Source organism: Phocoena sinus, chromosome 2, assembly GCF_008692025.1.
Source record: "Phocoena sinus isolate mPhoSin1 chromosome 2, mPhoSin1.pri, whole genome shotgun sequence".
In the NCBI taxonomy this organism is placed as follows: domain Eukaryota; kingdom Metazoa; phylum Chordata; class Mammalia; order Artiodactyla; family Phocoenidae; genus Phocoena; species Phocoena sinus.
The window spans coordinates 145,514,493-145,533,773 of NC_045764.1; the positions used below are offsets into that span (position 1 = coordinate 145,514,493).

The window sequence follows — 19,281 nt, forward strand, 5'->3', positions numbered from 1 at the left end:
CCCCAGAAAGAGCTTCATAATGTTTACATCAACAGTAGGTACAAACCTTGGAGATACAACTGAGATTCACTTACAAGGATGGAAAATGAGGTAAAAGCTCTTTAGCTTCATATAAGCCACAGCAAAACAAATTCAGCACATATATAGGTTTTCTTCAAATTCACTGTGTAGCAGGCTACTGGTTTAGAAACTGATAATGCTTTGGCAAGAAAATCCAATTCAGTTGAGAGACAAAAAAAAAAAAAAAAAAAAAAATCACTCAGGGGAAAATATAACTAAAGGACATTTATTTGTTTCTCACTAAGACTCTGTCTTGAGGACGTAACTAAACCGCGTCACCACCCCACCCTGATTTGAAGAAGGGTTAGTACAGTGAATGTTATAAAGCAGGTGCGGACAGTCTGAAGGACTGGAACCAACATTAACTGATAAAAACCAACCTCCACCTAAATCATCATAAAAATGTTTAAGTAAAAAAAAAAAAAGGAGTGGAGAGAAGGGGGCAAAGGGGGTTTCAGATTGAACAAGATCCTATTTTATCTAATACATTCAATCCTGGCTAGAGTGTACCAAAATGGAAACAGGATTACTATAATACAAAACTTCTACTACAGCACACTGTACACACCTGTGTTCCAAGCCCACCCCCATCCCCCTAACGCTTCCAAACTCAACTATTTCCCGGCCTGTTGGGCCTGTCGACGAAGGAGCACGTAGATCTTCTCTTTAATCCAGTCTTTGTTATAAGGCTGGTACGTCTGGGTATCAGCTCGGTAACTGAGGAACAGAAAGGTAATAGGCAAAGTTACAATGGTCAATTACTGTCACGTTTTTAAAACCTGAAATCATAACTGCCCAATGATAGCACAGATGTGCACATGTTCATACATGAACTTAATGAAAATGTAAAAGAGCGATTACATAACTGTTGAATTTTAAGCGATATGAAGTTTAGATCACCTAGTACTATCTTACAGCAGAAAAAGAAACCAAGGCCTAGAGATCTTAAGTTAAATGTGTAATGTTACACATCTACTTCTTGACAAAGTATGACCAGAAACCATGTGTTCTTTCTCCTACATAGTTACTATTTTTATGGTTCTTTTAGTGATTAAAAAACAAAAATTGAACACTAATTCAAATTTGCTAAATTTACTTTGAATCAACTTAAAAAAAACCAAACCTTTAACATGTTACTGCCACAAAGATTTCTTCCCTGAAAAGTATTAACAGGAGGAAATACTTTTATATACATCCAGTATTTTAGGATTTGCTTTTTAATATAAACAATGCTAGAGGCTGGGAAGGGTCTGGAGTACAAGGAGTAGCATTAGCAATGAAGCTCCAATAGGATTCCAGGGTTTTGGGAGTACAAGGCATCAACTTAATAGCCAAATCACTCAAGGTATCTTTAGAGGACTCAAAAAACAGAAACATTCCAGCTGACCTACAACTGAAATCTAGCTGGTTAAGCAATAAATTCATTTTTTTGGAGTTAAAAAAAACTAAAGCTATAGTATGAAAAAAGCAGACAATAAGTAAGCAGAGACTGCACAAATACAAGGCACATCACAGCGTTTCAAAGTCATGTGCACCATCTGGTGGAAATATTGCATGGCATTCAAGAGAGGCGAAGGATACAACTTGCCTTAAAAAAAAACAACAAAAAACCCTTAGGGATGCCCTAAAAAAATGAAATATCTAATTTATCAATTATTGTTTCATTTTACCCAGAAGCCTCATTTTTTAGCTTCTCAGCAAAAAATTATATACATAAATACAAATGATAGTAAATACCTATTAAGAAGTTGCCAACTGCTAGGTATTGCTTTAGGCACTCATCTGAATCAACTCACTTAATCCTGTTTACAACTGTTGTAAACAGGATTAAGTGAGTTGATTCAGATGAGTGCCTAAAGCAATACCTAGCAGTTGAGTAGATAAAATTATTACCCTTTTTTTATAAAGGAGGAAACCAAGGCTCAAAAAAGTTCAGTAACTTATTAGCTAAGTGACTTCAGGCAAGGAGTGAAAGTTTAAACACTCCTGACCAGAGTCCTTACCGTGAACCACTAAGCTAGAAACGTATGACCCAATTTTTGAAGAAAAACAAACTCCAAAGTAAGAATGCCTTACACCATTATCATATTCTTTCCCTGAATGGCAAGGTCAGAATCTGGTTTATTAAAAATGCATAAGCTTTCTAATTTTACAAAACATTTGGCTTTTTACTAATGTCTTTTTGTTACAATGAGAAATACTCTAAAAAGTAAACCAATGTTCTTTGACTATCCTCTGTTCATATGTCCTAATTAAATAAGTGCTAATCTAGTCTACTCCAAGGTAGGGCAGAATAGACTACAGTATTTATATTAACACTGGAACAGAAATAAAAAAGGAAAAGAATTTTTCAGAACTATAATATCTGGGTGGGACAGTCTTATTTAGATAGATCATTCACCCCACCAAGATCACTTCAGAATCCATCAACTTGCATGCTATTTTCCAACGTAAGAAATAGTTAATAATGCCTTCTTTATGGAAAGCTGTATGTTGATGGCTGTTAACTGACACTTGAAAATGAGACAATTAAATGTTAAGTACATTAATAAAATCCTTAGCTGTTGGTACAGATAAATCATTTAGCCTACTATTATGGTCAGTAAGTGCAGGTTTAGGGACTTCCCTGGCGGTCCAGTGGTTAAGACTCCATGCTCCCAATGCAGGGGGTGTGGGTTTGATCCCCGGTCAGGGAACTAAGATCCCACATGCCCTACAGCGTGGCCAAAAAAGAATAAAACTAAGTGCAGGTTTATGCAAGAACAGAAGCTGTGAATCTGAGCAGGGAAATCAGCTGGGGTCTTCACCGATATCAAGTTGTCTTCCTGATTAGGAAGGAGTACCTTCCTTATTACAATAACTAAGGATAAAAATGTCCCTCTGTCTCTAAGCAAACAAGAAAAGCCCTCATCTTCGAAAGGCCAACAGGCTGTTATCTTAATCTTAAAAAAAGCCTATTTAAAAAAGAAAAAAAAAAACGAAACAACAACAAACAAAAAAAACCACCTTACAGATCACAGAACTGTGAAGAAATCTGTACTCTGATTTCAAATATATGAAATACAAATCCTTCATGAATAAATTTTACTATTAATGCATGGTCAGTTTGTTTTGGGTTTAATTATGTCAACAAAGTATCTTATTTATTCCATTCTTCCTCTACTGGTTTAAGAATAAATAATTAAAAATATCTTGCCATTTAAACTTAATACAAGCAACGAGTACACAGCAATTACAAACCAAAAATGAACTTAATTCTTGGTCTGAGGCCAATTCTTGGCCAAGTCACAATCCCTGATTAAGGAGAGGGGCAGGATGTGCTGTTATAGGAAATGCCATGGCAATAGGTGACCTCTTTGGAAGCAATTTTGGAAATCTTATTTCTCTGGAACATTCAAATAACAAAGTCATATGAGCAAAATGGTTCTAAATCCAAATTTGATTCTGAAAGTTTTCAAAGGCCAAAAGTTCAACATTAGAGATAGAAACATAAATAGCTACAGTTTACAGTTTTATAGACAATTAAAAACTATAGATTACCATTAATCTCTCTTTTATACTATCTGAACTACTACAGCTTAGAAAAAATTATCTATAATAATTAAATAATTATTGTAATATATATAATTGTATATAATGTATATAATTAAAGATGTATTTCCTCTGTTTTGCTTTCATAATGCAAGTATTAGAAGTCATCTTAGCATGCTAGACGCAGTTTCTGGTTTACACTTAATGGCACGAAGTTAGAAACGTTATGTTCTATCACTAATGACACACCTGTAGATGTCCCCATAAAAGCTACTATTTTACTCTGTGTAACTTTCACTGTCAAAAAACCAACATAACACCTCTTTATTCGTTAACAGTACAATGTAACTCACTTGTGAAATTTGAAACTATCATTCTACTTGGGGCAAATTTTAAAGAACCAACCTCCTCACTCTAATTAAAAATAAAACCCTGCCTGATGTCAACCTAGTTAAAAATGGAGTTCCTGCCATATACCTGATACTGCTGCGCTAAGTAAGCACTGCATCCTCACCAGTAGTCCTGTAAGGTAGAGGTATCTAAATTTTACAAATAAGCAATCTGCGGTTTAGCAGTATTAAGCTAACTTGCCCAAGGGAGCTAGCAAATGACAGAGCCAGGATTCAAACTCAGCTATGTCTAATCCTAAAACTCCAGTTAGATCTTAACCATAACCTCCCAAGGTTGTAAGTAATTCCCCATCTGTTGCGAATGAGTGCCATATCCCAAACCATCAGGATTAGATACCCAATGTCTCAATAAGTGATTTTTATAGAATCAGAAAGACAGCCATTAATTTTTAAAATAAAATCAACAATTCATTTAAAGAATGAAATGAGAATATGCATACTAGCTCTGTTAAAATTTTCAGTTCCAACTGAAACATCCAATGTTTAAGTTCAAGTGTGAATATTTCACCAAATACACCTAGAACATATATTAAAAAACAAAAAACAAACAAAACTCTCCATCACAGTGTAAAAATAATATAAAATACCCACAGCTTAATCAGATAAATAATATCAATGACTTCTGAGAATACAAGACACTGCAAAATTTAGCATGAAAGAAGTCATATTAGATTCTTTCACTTTTATTTAGACCATCCTATCATTTCCGACTGTAGCTCTGTAATGCAAATGAGAGAAAAGGAAGATTACCAATAATTTTAAAAAGCTATGCCTCAAATCATATTATATTGATGACATGTATTTTAACAACCAATATTTAGTCAATACCAACTATGTGCCAAATACTATTCTAGGCACTGGGGATACAGCAGTGAACAAAAACAAAGCTCCCTGTTCTCAAATTCTAGAAAGTAAATAAACACATTACTGGTGATTTCATATCCACTAGATGATCCTGCCAACATCTGGGCCTCTAAGTTCCTTGAACTCCTCTCCTCCAATGATCTCATGCCCTGCCCTTCCTTGGCCAGATCCCTACACCTTCTCATTACCAGCAACTTCAATCTCCCAATTTCAAGCACCTCGTTCTCTGATCACTACTTCCCAACACCCCACCTTCAACAATCCTTTGACCCCACTGTGACCTGTAATTAATTGATCCTACCTGTCCCCACGCCATCCCAACCCCTACATGGTCATTCAGTCCTTTGCATTAATACTCCCTTGCATACATCCTCAACTGTTAGCAAAATCTCTGCTGATTCTCTACCTGTAGAGACTCACCTGTAACCATTCAGGTTAAGAGTGACTAGGAAAAACCTATTTATCACATGATTAATTTAACTTTAACTTCATTATCACGTACCTCTTAAATCACACATTCCCTAATCCCTTCACCCTCCTAGATAATTTCTTACCTCTTTTCACAAGCCTCCGACACCTCCTCCCTCACCCTTAATTTCAAATGGTGTCCTTCTTCCTATTTACCTGAGGTAACTAAAACAATTAGAAAACAACTTCCCCAAGCTTCCACCATATCTGCCCATCCTTCCTACTTCACTATTAACGTACTGTCCAAGATCCCACCTAAAGCCGTCAATTTTCCCCTCTCTACTATATCATCCCAACAGCCTGCAAACTTACCATTATTTCTCTCAGCTTAAAAACAAAATTAAAGGAAAGGAAAAGAAAAAGTATTCCTTTCTCTAGCTATAACCCCATTTCTATGCTCTGCTTCTGAGCTGAATTCTTCAAAAAAGTTGTCTGTGTTGGCTGCCTACAATTTCTCTCCTCATTAACTTAAACTCACTGGACTATATAAAGATTTTACTCCTGTCACACTACCAAAACTGCTCTGGAAGTCACCAAAAACTTCCACATAGCTAAACCAAGAGTCAGTTCTCAGTCCTCATTAATTTGATCTACCAATAATATGAAGTACTTTTGAGTTGGCTTCTAGGATATCACCCTCTCTGCCCCACCAAATTCATCTCCCTCTACTCTCCCCCTCACTTATTCTTCTGCAGCTTCACAGGGTTCCTTTTAACCTGATTTATTCACTGTTCAATCCCCAGTGCCTAGAACACACATGGTACATAGTTGGCACTTCATAAATATTTGTTAAATGAATATTTGTCTCTTTCTGTGTGCGTCAGGCAATAAACAGATCAACTATAGCCATTACAAACTAACATAGCGTAATATATATAGCTCTACTGGCCTCAACAGTTTTCTGAGTTTTTATATTAAAATAATAAAATTATAAACACATTTCATTAAAGACCAGAACTGGATCACCTGAATGTTCTGAATGAGCAAAATGAAATGGCTATAAGTGAAACACAATGAAGAGATGCAGAAAACAAAACTCAAAAATCCCCAGGAAATGCTTATTTTCACCAGCAATCTTTGGTGAGACGGCAAGTCCAGGCTTGGCTCCAGTGGTGATCCAGGAAATGCCTCAGAGTAGGACCTATATGTTTTTCACCACTGAAAAATATTTTTTTCTTCTAGCAGGGTCTGGCATGTAATAAACATTAAGGCATCTGGTGACTGAAGATCTCATTATAAGGTACTTCCATTTTCCCTTTTAAAATTAGCCGTACTTATACTCAGGCTCTTGTCCAAAAATGTTGAGGAGACTGAGGAAGTATTACAGACTCACTTGCTCCTTAGTAATAGTGGTGATAAGTAATTATCGAAATAAATTATAACAAGCATAATATGTTAGAAAAAAATTTTAATTTGACAAACCTCTGAGAATAGAAAACATAAGGGTCTATAAAAAAAAAAATCTCATTCTAACATGCCAAAATATACCTGACTAACACTGGGTGGAATTAAAATTAAATTCCATTTCAGTCCTATATATATACATTCTAAAAATAATGTCATGAAAACAGAATAATCTTAGTTTTAATCAAAGCCAACTGCTTTCAGATAAAGACTATAATGGGGAAAAAAAACCAAGAAAAAGATTATTAAGTTTAAGGAACAAAGTTCTCAGTTCAAAGTTGATGCATACTAACTGCATCAATTAGCAAAGTTCTTAAGATTTTCCTGTGCCTTTAGCTTTATGTTGACAACTTAATTTATGAGCCACATGCAGAAGAAATATTAATTAATACATAGTAAGCAAAACACAACGATCAGTGTCAGGCAGAGTGAGTTCCCAACACCATAAATCGCCTCAAACAAACAAACAATAGAAAAATACAATTTAAGAGATATGGTGGCTAATACTTACACAAGGCAGCTGAGGTCTGCCAGGTCATCAATGAAGTCAAATAACTGACTGATATCATATGTGATAGAGGGGCTGTTGGGATTCATTCTCTTCAGATGTTCTTCATACATTTTACAAACACCTAAGAGGGAGGGGAAAACCAAGATCTTACAATTATATGAACTTTAGATACGAGTAGTGTTATATACTAATATCGTAATATTTATTTTTATAAAGTTGGGCTGGGAAAAGAACAGTAAGTTGATCACTTTTGTTTTCACCGTTGCCACTAGCAAATTTTTAAAAATTTTATAAATTCACCAGAATGTTGGTATTTTGTGCCTTAATAATAAAACTTTTTTCTTTTTGGCTGCACCGCGCACAGCTTGCAGCACTTAGTTCCCTGACCAGGGATCGAACCTGGGCCCCCTGCCGTGGAAGTGCAGTGCCCTAACCACTGGACCGCCGGGGAATTCCGACAGCGTGTGTCTTAGCAGGTTATTCAACAAATAAATATGTTCTATCCTGTACATACAGGTCTTCATGTACCTCTAAATTGACTTCATAAATTTCCTAAGAAAAAGTAATATTCAACCACAGAGTTGTCAAAAGCTATCTTAGTAAGGGTTTTTTTTTTTTAAGTTTTAGTTATTTTATTTATTTTTTTGGTTGAGCCAGGTCTTAGTTGTGGCTTGCCAGCTCCTTGGTTGTGGCATGCGAACTCTTAGTTGTGGCATGCGAACTCTTAGTTGTGGCATGCATGTGGGATCTAGTTCCCTAACCAGGGATCAAACCCGGGCCCCCTGCGTTGGGAACACGGAGTCTTATCCACTGCACCAACAGGGAAGTCCCTTAGTAAGGGTTTTTGATTGGTACTGATACACACACTGTGATCAGAAACATCACTCATAAGTTCCTGAATAGAAAGGGTGAAATGGAAAGGAAGTAAAAACCTTTCACAATGAAGGAAATTTCATTGTAGCACTGACCCACAGTTACCATCATACTTAGCGGTGAAAGACTGAATGCTTTCCCACTCAGATGAGAAGAACACCAGAATATCCGCTCTTGCCACTCTTATTCAACATTGTATCGGAGGTTCTAGTCAGGTTGATTTGGCAAGGAGTAGAAATAACAAGCATTCTGATTGGAAAGGAAGAAGTGTACCTATCTCTATTCACAAATGACACGATCTTATATACAGAACGTCTTAAGGAAACTACAAAACACAAACTATTAGAACCAATAAATGAGTGCAGCAAGACTGCATGATATAAGATCAATATACAAAAATCAATATTTCTATATCCCAACAATCTGAAAAGGAAATAAATAGCATCAAAAAAGAATTCTTATGAATAAATTTAATAAAAAAGATGCAAGACACACACTGAAAACTATAAAATGTCACTGAAAGTAAAGATTTAAATAAATGGAATGCTATCTCATGTTCATGGAACGGGTGACTCAGTATCAAGATGGTCATACTCCCCCAAATGATCTATAAATTTAATGCAATCCATATAAAAATCCGAGGTACTTTTGCAGAAACTGAGAAGCTGATCCTAAATTTGATACAGAAATACAGGGGTCCAGGATAGTCAACAATATTGAAAAAGAACAAAGTTAGAAGACTCACACTTCCTGATTCCAAAACTTATTACAAAACTACAGTAATCAAGACAGTGTGGTACTGCTTATGCATAAAGACAGGCACACAGATTAATGGAATAGAAGCAAGAGTCCACAAATAAACCCTCACATCTATGGTCAACTGCTTTTCGACAAGGAGACCAAGACAATCCAATGGACAAAGAGTAGTTTTATTAACAAACGGTGCTAGGACAACTGTACATTCACATGCAAAAGAAAGAACTTGGATCCATCTCACGCCATGTATGAGATGGATGAGTAGGTGGAGCACAGGGGATTTTTAGGGTAGTAAATGGTCATTACACATGTCAAAATCCACAAAATGTTCAAAGCAAACATTAACGTAAACTATAGACTTTAGTTATTAATGTGTCAGTATTGATTCTACAATTGTAACTAACGTATCAAACTAATACAGGATATAAATAATAGGGAAAACTGGGAGGGGGTGGGAAGGAAGCAGGGGTATGGTAGAACTGTACTTTCTAACCAATTTTCCTGTAAACCTGAAACTACTCTAAAAAAAATTAAATCTATTAATTTTAAAAAAGGGATGCAGGGAGGGAAAGCTCTGTATTCCAGAGGAATATTAACTACTATAACGAAGAAAAATAAGAAAGAAAATTACCATTTGGCAACCACCATGTGAGAACTGATTCCAGTATTTCCATTTTAGCTTTTAAAATGGAAAATAAACCACCATTTCTAATTTTAAAAGAAAAGAAAAAAAAAAGAGCTATCAAGCCACAAAAAGACATGGAAGAACCTTAAATACATACTGCTAAGTGAAAAAAGCTAGTCTGAAAGGGGTACATATGGCAATGATTCCAATTCTATGACAAGGCAAAAACAATGGAAGCAGCAAGGAGACCAGTGGTTGCCAGGCAGCAGGGATGGGGTGAAGAGGGATGAATACGTGGAGCACAGGGGATTTTTAGGACAGTGAGTCTATTTTATATGATACTCTAATGGTAGATACATGACATTATGCATTTGGCAAAACCCACGGAACTGCATAACACAAAGAATGAACTCTAATGTAAACTATGGACTTTAATAAAAACGTATCAATACTGGTTCATCAACTGTAACAAATGTAGCATACCAATGCAAGATTTATTAATAGGGGAAACTGGGGTTAGGGAGAAGTATATGGGAACTCTCTGTACTTCCTGTTCAATTTTTCTTTAAACCTAAAACTGCTCTAGAAATAAAGTGTATTCATTAAAAAGACAGTGTAGGTACAAAGTCTACCTTAATGGCAAGTAAGGATATCAGCAGAGGAAGGGACCTAAGAAAAGAACAAGAGCCTTGCTCTTCTAGAGCAGAATCTGATGGCAGGATCAGGAAAGTGTAGAAGCTGTCTCTAATTACTAGAAGTAGCTTTTTTCCCCCCACAGGTCTACCCATTGTTGGTTTTAAATGAAGAGATTTTAAGTCTAACCCTGTTAGCTTCAGATAATCAACAAATTCAGGGACATGCCAGCAGCAAAAACACCGACTATAACATCTTTATATGAAGTGAAGAACGTGCAATTTGCTGGACAGGGCGCAGGGTGGTTTACTTGATATAATGATTAAGTGTAAAGATGAATCCAATTTGTGATGATCCAATCTATGTGCTCTCATCTAATGGTTTACTGAGGGCTAATACTTCCCTTCAGGGTGGTGCCAGCTTATCAAATGTACACGAAGGTATACTGATTTGGTTCCATTTGCCTTTATTCACTGAGCTGATTTTTTACTTTTTAACGTTCTGATGGACCAGCTTTTAACATTTATTTGTTTAATAAGCAGACCATTAGGTTCCGTAGGCACTATTAGGTTCCTCGGGCCTGCCTTAACTACTCTATAGTGCTTGAGTTTAACCACAATATATAAGGAATACCTGTAAAATATTTACATAACACAGTAACAAAATAACATAACAAATAACAGAACATTTACACAACAATCAGAGGCTTGGGAAAGTCATTATATAATGAGCTTGATTTAAAAAACGTAAAGTAATATTTGCAACAGAAAAAGACAGTATATATAATTTATATTTCAAATATTCAACAAATACAGTCCTAAGTATCCACTTTCCTTGCTCAAATTAACAATGCAAGAAATCTGGAGGAAAACACAAACTCAAGACACCTGAGAGCTGCAGCACCTACCACCCTCACCCTGGCCAGCGTCAACAAGCTGGTGTGGACACTAGCGTAGGAATGGGGAGTCTCTACAGCCCAGCCCCCCCGACCCCCCAACACCTCCCCACCCCCGAAACAAACGCAAAGATTTCTACCCCTCGACTAGTGTTTAAACTTACCTTCCATGCATTCATTCACAGATTCGTAGTCAGCGTAAGTTCTGCCTTCTGGCCTCTTGGTAGGCTGTACCAGCAAAATGGTGTGAGACTGTGGAAAGAAAAGTGATTTCAATATAAGTTTCCAACTCATATTTGAGAAATTCATAGTATGAGATAGAATCTCCATTCATCACAAATGATCACTAGTTATTAAAACACTATTAATCAGGGTGCTCCTTCTACAATACTTATGCCTTTGCCCAAGCGTAGCACCAGAAGCTGGATTACCTTCTGTAGGGTCTCTCTTAGCCTCCCAGTCCTTAATGAGTGCTTTGTCAAACTTTTATTGCACTTAACTGGCTGCAAGTACTCAGCATAAGCTACCCTGTACTGTTTTTTCTCTTTTGCACCTATCTTCCTAGCCAGATTATAAACCTGCTTAGGTGTTCTATCTCCATTGGTCACTTTCTAGCTCTAATCCTATTAAGTCCCTAATAAAAACAGATATGGGCTGATGAAAGGAGAGAAAAAGGAAAACACTATAATGACTGCAAGCACTGCATCAATCTATGTTCTTTTTCTAACTTTAGCACAACGGTGAAGTCACATCTTATCCAGGGATTAGACTCAAACATTAAGGCGTAAGATAAATTGGCAATATAAAATTAGTATATATAGTTAACATTACCCTAGAAAATCCATTAAATTATTCACCTAGTAGATGACTCACCTTAAGGGGCTATGTATTTTTAAACTCTGGAATCACACAAAATAGCTAGAGGATCACATTGTAAGAGATGTGAATAGGCCTAAAGAACAGCAGATAGACTTTTATCTTCCATCTCACCCTCAATGGGGAGCATGTTTTTGTTAGTGGGTCTATTTTAGGGTTTCTCAACCTTGGCACTACTACATTTGGGGCTGGAAGATTCCTTGTTGCAGAGGCTGTCCTGTGCGTTGCAGGATGTTCAGCAGTATCCCTGGTCTATTCCCACTAAATACCAGTAGTACCTGCACTCCCACCCTCTCCTGGCCAAGCTGTGACCACCAAAAATGCCCCCAGACACTGTTGGTCTGTTGAGGATACAACCCCTTCCAATTTTTTGCCAAGTGTGTAAGACTTATTAAATAAATTCAAGTATGATGTAACCTCACTGTAAACCCAATCCTAAATCAAACTATTCATATTTTTCTCTTCTCTTCTGCTGTACTATTATTTTTGGGTAAAAAACAAACAAACAAAATCTCCTAATTACAGGAACCAAACTGTTTTGAAATGATCAGAATTTTTAACCACCAACAATCTGCAACTGAAATAGCTGATGCCTAGACTTTCTGAATAATTACCCCCAAACAGTACTTTGAACACAATATGAAAAACAAAAGAATTTATCGTACTCCTCCCTCCCCATCAAAAATGGAGTCATTCTGATTAAAAGTTTGAGGATTTGAAATAAAACGAAACTTGATGACAAGAGATGAAAACTAATTCTCACCTATAATGACCTGAACACAATCAAGGCCTTTCTTAAATAGTGAGTAAAAGCTAAAGAAAGCAGCATATTAGATTACGTGTTATTTATAAGTTTTTATAAGTCACCAGTAGTTTCAATAGGTCATATGTTGAGAAGAAAATTAATTTATAAACTACATTAGCATTCCTGCAAAAGGGCCTGCCCCATACACTAGCCATACCAGTTGCTACTATATTTTGTTCTTATTCTAATGCAAAATAAAGGATTAAGTCACTTAAAAGAGTAAAGATATGGGAATGGCTATACAGTATGCTTTTTATATCTACCCTTAAAGTGAACCTGAGCGAAGTTTACTGTTTTCAGTACTTACTGCCCAAAGACAAGGCTTAAAAATTAAGAACAAGAAATGACTAAATGTACAGAACTGTAGTCAAAATGGTTATTATTCTTAAGTGACAGTGCCTTTCTGTCACCAGTTTAAGATCATAATACCTCTCAAACCAATTTTGGTCACTTTCTTCTTATTGGAGCCATTTTTGGAACCCTTTCGTTTCACTAAAAATCCAAATATATTTGCCCTATCAATTTTTTCCTTCTTCTGGACAGATTTGGTCCTGGCCTTCCTTACGGTACTCTTTCTCAGGGGAATAACCAGTTCCATATATATATATATATATATATACACACACACACACACAAAACATAAGTACATATAGGCAAACATATATATATTTATATTTGCCACAATAGGGAGATAACACTGTGAAACCTAAATCAGAAAAATAAAATTTATGCAGGATTACCTTAATAAAATCCTTATTCTCTCTGATTACCAAGTGGCTTTGATTCACTCTAATGAATAGTTAATCTGGCTTTGTTAACTTTTTTAAAGTCTCACAAACATGAACCCTAATAGTCATTCTACTGTTGCAGAAATACTACAGTACATAACACTGGCTCTTTAGCTTCAAATGCTTCTCCCCAACTACCAAAAAGAAAAAAAAAAAAAGAAATCGAAGCTGGTATCTTCAGTAAACCAAAAGTACTTAAGACTTTTGAACCAATAATTGTTCCCTTTAAATACAAATTCCAATTTTTAATTCTACTTGAAATAAGGAATTATCACTGATATTTGTTCAACGAGAATGGGTTGTTTATATTAACTGCTGTCATTTTCCCAGATTTTAATCTAAGCATTTTAATACAATACCAAATAGTGACATAAAAGGCAGAGAAAGAAGGAAACTCAGAGATGAAACGACTTGCCCAAGTTATAACAAAACAGGAACTGGAAACCCAGTCTTCTAATTCCTAGTCCTCTTTGGGAGATTATGTTGGGTCAAACATTGAAATTCATTAAAGGACAACCTGAAAAAGTTCTTTGTTAACATTAGCTGCATAATCTGTTAATAACTGCAGCAACCAGAAAACGAAAATTGAAGTGTGGAAGTAACCATGACTCCTCAGAATCCCTGTAAGCGTCTCCTTTTTGCGGATTACAAAATACACACACACAAGCAAAAAACAAAAAACCACAAACAACCCTTCCCAACCACTCCACTACCAACCCGGTCAGATTCTAAGGAACCTGGACCTTCAGCTGAACCTATCTTTTCTGCCTCCAGCCCCAAGAGAATATAAATAACGATAAGCATAGGATTAAGGGCTGAAAAAACAAAAACAAAACCCACACCAAACCAGGCCACTGGAGGTCTTAGAGAAGAGGAAAAATATTACATATTTTTCCAATAAAGCAGAGCACAGAAATACAAAAGGAAATAGCTGAGAGAGCACGCTACAAAGCAAAGACGACCCCTCCTGGCCCACACGCTGGGTGCAGTAGACTCAATCTGTCAGCTTTGGGACAGGATTGTCAGACATCCCTCGGCCATTGTTCCCACAGGAAGCTAGAGAGTTTGGAGGGAAAGGGCACCCTCCCCATGCCTGCCTCTACCAAGCAGCAATCGGGAAAAAGCGCATCCTCCGCACCGCACGCCTTGCCCGAGCCAGCCGGCGGGCGCGCAACCGCAGGGCGGACCCTGGCTCCGGGGCCTACCGCCAGGCCCAGCGTCTCCGCGGCGGGAAGGGGAAGGGTCGACCCACACGCCGGAGGGCCGAGCAGCTGCATACTCGCGCTGGACTGGGTGGGGAGAAGAGGTAGGGGCTGGGGTCATCCTGGCGGCTGGGGGCTCGGAGAACCGGTTAGGCCTTTCTCACCATCGCGCCAAACTCTCGCTGCCGCCGCTGCCGACTCTACCGCCGACTCCGCTGCCGCACACGAGTTTAGCCGCAATGTATCCAACAGCCAATCCCCGCGAGAGGAGCCGCCGGAAGTCGTCAGAAGGACACCGCGAAAGAACCTTTCGGACCATAGAGACTAACATATTTCCGGCAGCTAGAGCAGATACTGACTCTGTTTCAGCCATCTTGGAAAAGGGCGACGAGACCCACGGGGAATGTATCGGAACTTGAAAAAGAATCATTTTTTTTTCAAGACGCGGTCTTCCGTACTCTCGTTATTATGCATGCGGCTAAATTGATCACTGGTATAGAGAGTGATACAAGTCATCTTTCAATGGCCCCACTCAAAAATGGCGGCAGTATAAGAATCCCGGGGCATAGGTCAGTTGTAACCCGGAAGTACCCTTCTAAAGGAGGGGGTGGTAAAGCAATCCGGAAGTGGAGTAATGAAGAGGTGCCACTTGGCGGCCATGGGAGCTGTAGTATCGGTGGCTCCGGGTCAAGCCCCAGCGGAGTGGAGTAACATGGGCAGCACTGGGTATAGGGCAGAGACAGCTTTGTATCAGCTTCGCTACTGAACCCCTAAGGCCCATCGTTAGAAATCTGCAGGACTCCTTTTCTCATTCGAGACTCGGAAGAGAGTTTGCCGGGATTGGAGGGCTGGTCCCAGACCAGCCTGAGGATCACAGGCGGGGCGGCCCCGGGGAGATAGGGCCGCTGGAAGAACGAACGAGTTCTCTTGGGTTTTCGTGCTTTTCTGCCGCCGTCTGGAACGCTGTTCGTGGAGGAAGTAGGCCCATTGTGCTACCCTTATTCCGACGACTGAAGAAATCGCTCACTCTTATATTTCCCATTGACTTTTCTCATCTGTTAACCCACGGGAATCCAGTGACTGGTATCGGAAAATTTACGGGCAGGGACCTAAAATTGCTGAAAGTTCTCTCTGGTGCTAGTATTAGCAAAAAGGGGCTGTTTCCAGGTACGTTCAAGAGAAAAGTGCCTCGTGAACACATCTGCCGGTGGGGAGGACCAAAGAAGTGAAAGTCCACTTGTTATCTTTGAACAACCACACGCGTTTAAGAACCTAAGCACCCTTCGAAGCCTCGAGAATTTGTAGGCTGGTGGTGGGTGAATAAAGGAGGGCAGAATGGATGATTTCATCTCCATTAGTTTGCTGTCTCTGGCTATGTTGGTGGGATGTTACGTGGCTGGAATCATTCCTTTGGCTGTTAATTTCTCGGAGGTAAGAAGTTCTCAATTTTCTGTTAGCTGTCAGGATGGCAGCTAGGAAGTAGTGACAGTTGTAAAGGGAAGCTGCTTCCCCAGTTAATATCAGAGTTAAAGGTCTTGTTAAGGAAGACTATCTTTTCGAAAGATGCATAACATGTAATAATAGAAACAAACCTCCTCTTCATCACTACAGTTCATAACGGGGGTGGGTGGATCCACTGAAGATTCTGGAATACTCTGAACTCGCTGAAATTGCATACCAAAATTTGGGACTCTGCATTTTACGGGAGAGAGGCACCATAATGTTCTTTTGATACCCAGAAGTTCCAAAGAATCAAGATTCTAGATTGCAATCAAAATATAAATGGAGAATGTTGTTTGTCCATATGAGTTGAAATCAGTATAACTTCTCTTTTTGAGAAAATCAAGCATAGCTTTTTGGGGAAAGGTATTTTTTTGGATACCTGTAATAAGAATGAAGTAAGAAAAACACTAAATTAGATTGTTCTTAAGTCAATTTCCTTTTAAAGAAGGAGACCATTGAATGGGTTTTTGAAGTTGTTTTCAAATGTTTGTTTAGAAATGAATTTTTTGTTAATATGGTTTGACATTTTGTTTAATTTATTTGATTCTTTATCATTACTTGAAGAAACATTAACAGGGAAAAATGATGAAAGCATTTTTCAACGAAAGTGCAGATAGGTTCTTCATGTTGTCATAAGGAGTTCACAACATGCATAGCGCTCAAAGATTGAGGGAGAAAAACTACTACATTCAGGATTTCTTGAGTATACCTTGGGGTTCAGCAGTAAGATAGTTTCACTGCCAGTCCTGAAAGTGCTTTCAAAGAAAAGGGGAGTGGAGAATGGCCTGAAGTATTGATATAAAGGAAAGGTATAGATGAGGTGTGAGGTAGGCCTTGAGGAAACCTGAGGAAAGAGGAGGCATTTATTGCTGGTAAAGAAAATAACCTGTGGGTGAGAAAGAAGGCGGAACTAGGCCTTATGAGTTTGAGAAATAAAGCCCACAGCCAGATAGAAGGGGGACTTGAATTGCTGCTGCTCCTTTTCCGTTTCCTTTTTTTATCCATTCCTTTCAGCATCTAATGATAACATTGAGCTACAATGTTTTGAACATATACACTACTTAATTTCATTTAAAAAACCCAGTGAGGTACAGATGAGGAGACTGACACTTAGATCATGTAACTTGGACGAGTTCATCAAGTGTGTTAGAGTCACAGCTGTTTTTTCAGTCTCCATTTTTCTGACTCAGAGCAGTTCTTAGCCACTCTGTCCCTTGTGGCAGAGGTAGCAAACTGGTAGCCCATGTACCAAATCTAGCCTACAGACTTACTTTATTAGATTAGCAGAATGTTAATTTTATTGTTATTGGTTTTTGTCTTTATTCCTCAAGGTAACAGTTGGCTAGAGCTGAGTAGTGGTAGATTGTCACAGTCCTTCTTGGCTGTGAAGCCTACTTCACTCATTTGGGCTACCTGCCTGCCCAGTCCTTTGTGAACCTGCTATCTCTGCTCTGGCATAAATCATATTTTCTTATAACTACAGTAGAATTGAGTTGATATTATTAGAGCTGACATTTGTGAAGTTTAAGTTGGTTTGTATATTTAAAAACTTATTGAGATAACATTTATCAAGAATTATAATTAATTCAAATGAAGAACTGATAGAACTTTTTATTTCTATAAAATTCTTAGACCTTTTCCGGTTTCAGTATTTTCTCAAACTGTCTTGAGTGATTTTTGCAATATACAGGTATACGCTATCTTTTCTCACTGAAGGAAATGTGTACGTGAGTGGTGTAATTAACTGGGCTATTAATAAGGATAATTAGTATGATATGTCACTTATGGCTTTCTAAATGGATGATCGAATGGTCTTTTTCCAGATGCAGGTCTTGAAATGCTGTAAGTCATCATTCATAATATCTGTTCATTATTACAGCAGTAACTGCATTTTGAGCTGTTAGGACAAAAATAAAAGTTATGTGTAACTTAGTTAAAGACATTTTAGAATTCAACTGGTGATTTTTTTTTTTTTTTTCCTTTCCTTTTTTTTTTTTTATTAAACATCTTTATTGGGGTATAATTGCTTTACAATGGTGTGTTATATAATTGCTTTACAATGGTGTGATTCACTCTGCTTTATAACAAAGTGAATCAGCTATACATATACATATGTTACCATATGTCTTCCCTCTTGCGTCTCCCTCCCTCCCACTCTCCCCATCCCACCCTTCCAGGCTGTCACAAAGCACGGAGCTAATATCCCTGTGCCTTGCGGCTGCTTCCCCCCAGCTATCTACCTTACTACGTTTGTTAGTGTGTATATGTCCATGACTCTCTCTCGCCCTGTCAAAACTCACCCCTCCCCCTCCCCATACCCTCAAGTCCGTTCTCCAGTAGGTCTGCGTCTTTATTCCTATCTTACCCCTAGGTTCTTCATGACATTTTTTTCCCTTAAATTCCATATATATGTGTTAGCATACGGTATTTGTCTTTTTCTTTCTGACTTACTTCACTCTGTATGACAGACTCTAGGTCTATCCATCTCATTACAAATAGCTCAATTTCATTTCTTTTTAAGGCTGAGTAATATTCCATTGTGTATATGTGCCACATCTTCTTTATCCATTCATCCGATGATGGGCGCTTAGGTTGTTTCCATGTCCTGGCTATTGTAAATAGAGCTGCAATGAACATTTTGGTACATGACTCTTTTTGAATTTTGGTTTTCTCAGGGTATATGCCAAGTAGTGGGATTGCTGGGTCATATGGTAATTCTATTTGTAGTTTTTTAAGGAACCTCCATACTGTTCTCCAGAGTGGCTGAACCAATTCACATTCCCACCAGCAGTGCAAGAGTGTCCCCTTTTCTCCACACCCTCTCCAGCATTTATTGTTTCTAGATTTTTTGATGATGGCCATTCTGACTGGTGTGAGATGATATCTCATTGTAGTTTTGATTTGCATTTCTCTAATGATTAATGATGTTGAGCTTTCTTTCATGTGTTTGTTGGCATTCTGTATATCTTCTTTGGAGAAATGTCTATTTAGGTCTTCTGCCCATTTTTGGATGGGGTTGTTTGTTTTTTTGTTATTGAGCTGCATGAGCTGCTTGTAAATTTTGGAGATTAATCCTT

At 37.9% G+C, this 19,281-nt stretch overlaps 2 protein-coding genes across 5 annotated transcripts in view; one reads left to right on the forward strand and one right to left on the reverse strand.

The window, feature by feature from the left end:
* Positions 1-267: 267 nt before the first annotated feature.
* Positions 268-14,967, reverse strand: ERH (ERH mRNA splicing and mitosis factor). 2 transcript variants are annotated; one of them, XM_032624338.1, is made up of 4 exons: positions 14,866-14,967; positions 11,195-11,282; positions 7,249-7,369; positions 268-777 (listed from the first exon to the last, which is right to left on the reverse strand). In XM_032624338.1, exons 1-4 carry the CDS (start codon positions 14,866-14,868, stop codon positions 675-677), a joined length of 315 nt encoding a protein of 104 aa, XP_032480229.1. In that variant the 5' UTR covers positions 14,869-14,967; the 3' UTR covers positions 268-674. The 2 variants fall into 2 exon arrangements, with proteins under 2 accessions (XP_032480229.1, XP_032480228.1); XM_032624337.1 differs by having other exon boundaries at positions 14,705-14,913.
* Positions 14,968-15,329: 362 nt separating this feature from the next.
* SLC39A9 (solute carrier family 39 member 9) overlaps positions 15,330-19,281 on the forward strand; it is a 54,754-nt gene continuing 50,802 nt past the window's right edge. Inside the window, exon 1 of one of the 3 annotated variants that reach the window (XM_032622731.1) lies at positions 15,330-16,132. In XM_032622731.1, the coding sequence (XP_032478622.1) occupies positions 16,037-16,132 (96 nt within the window). In that variant the 5' untranslated portion in view covers positions 15,330-16,036. The remainder of the gene's footprint in view (positions 16,133-19,281) is intronic. The other 2 variants (XR_004348455.1, XR_004348454.1) reach the window with 2 other exon arrangements.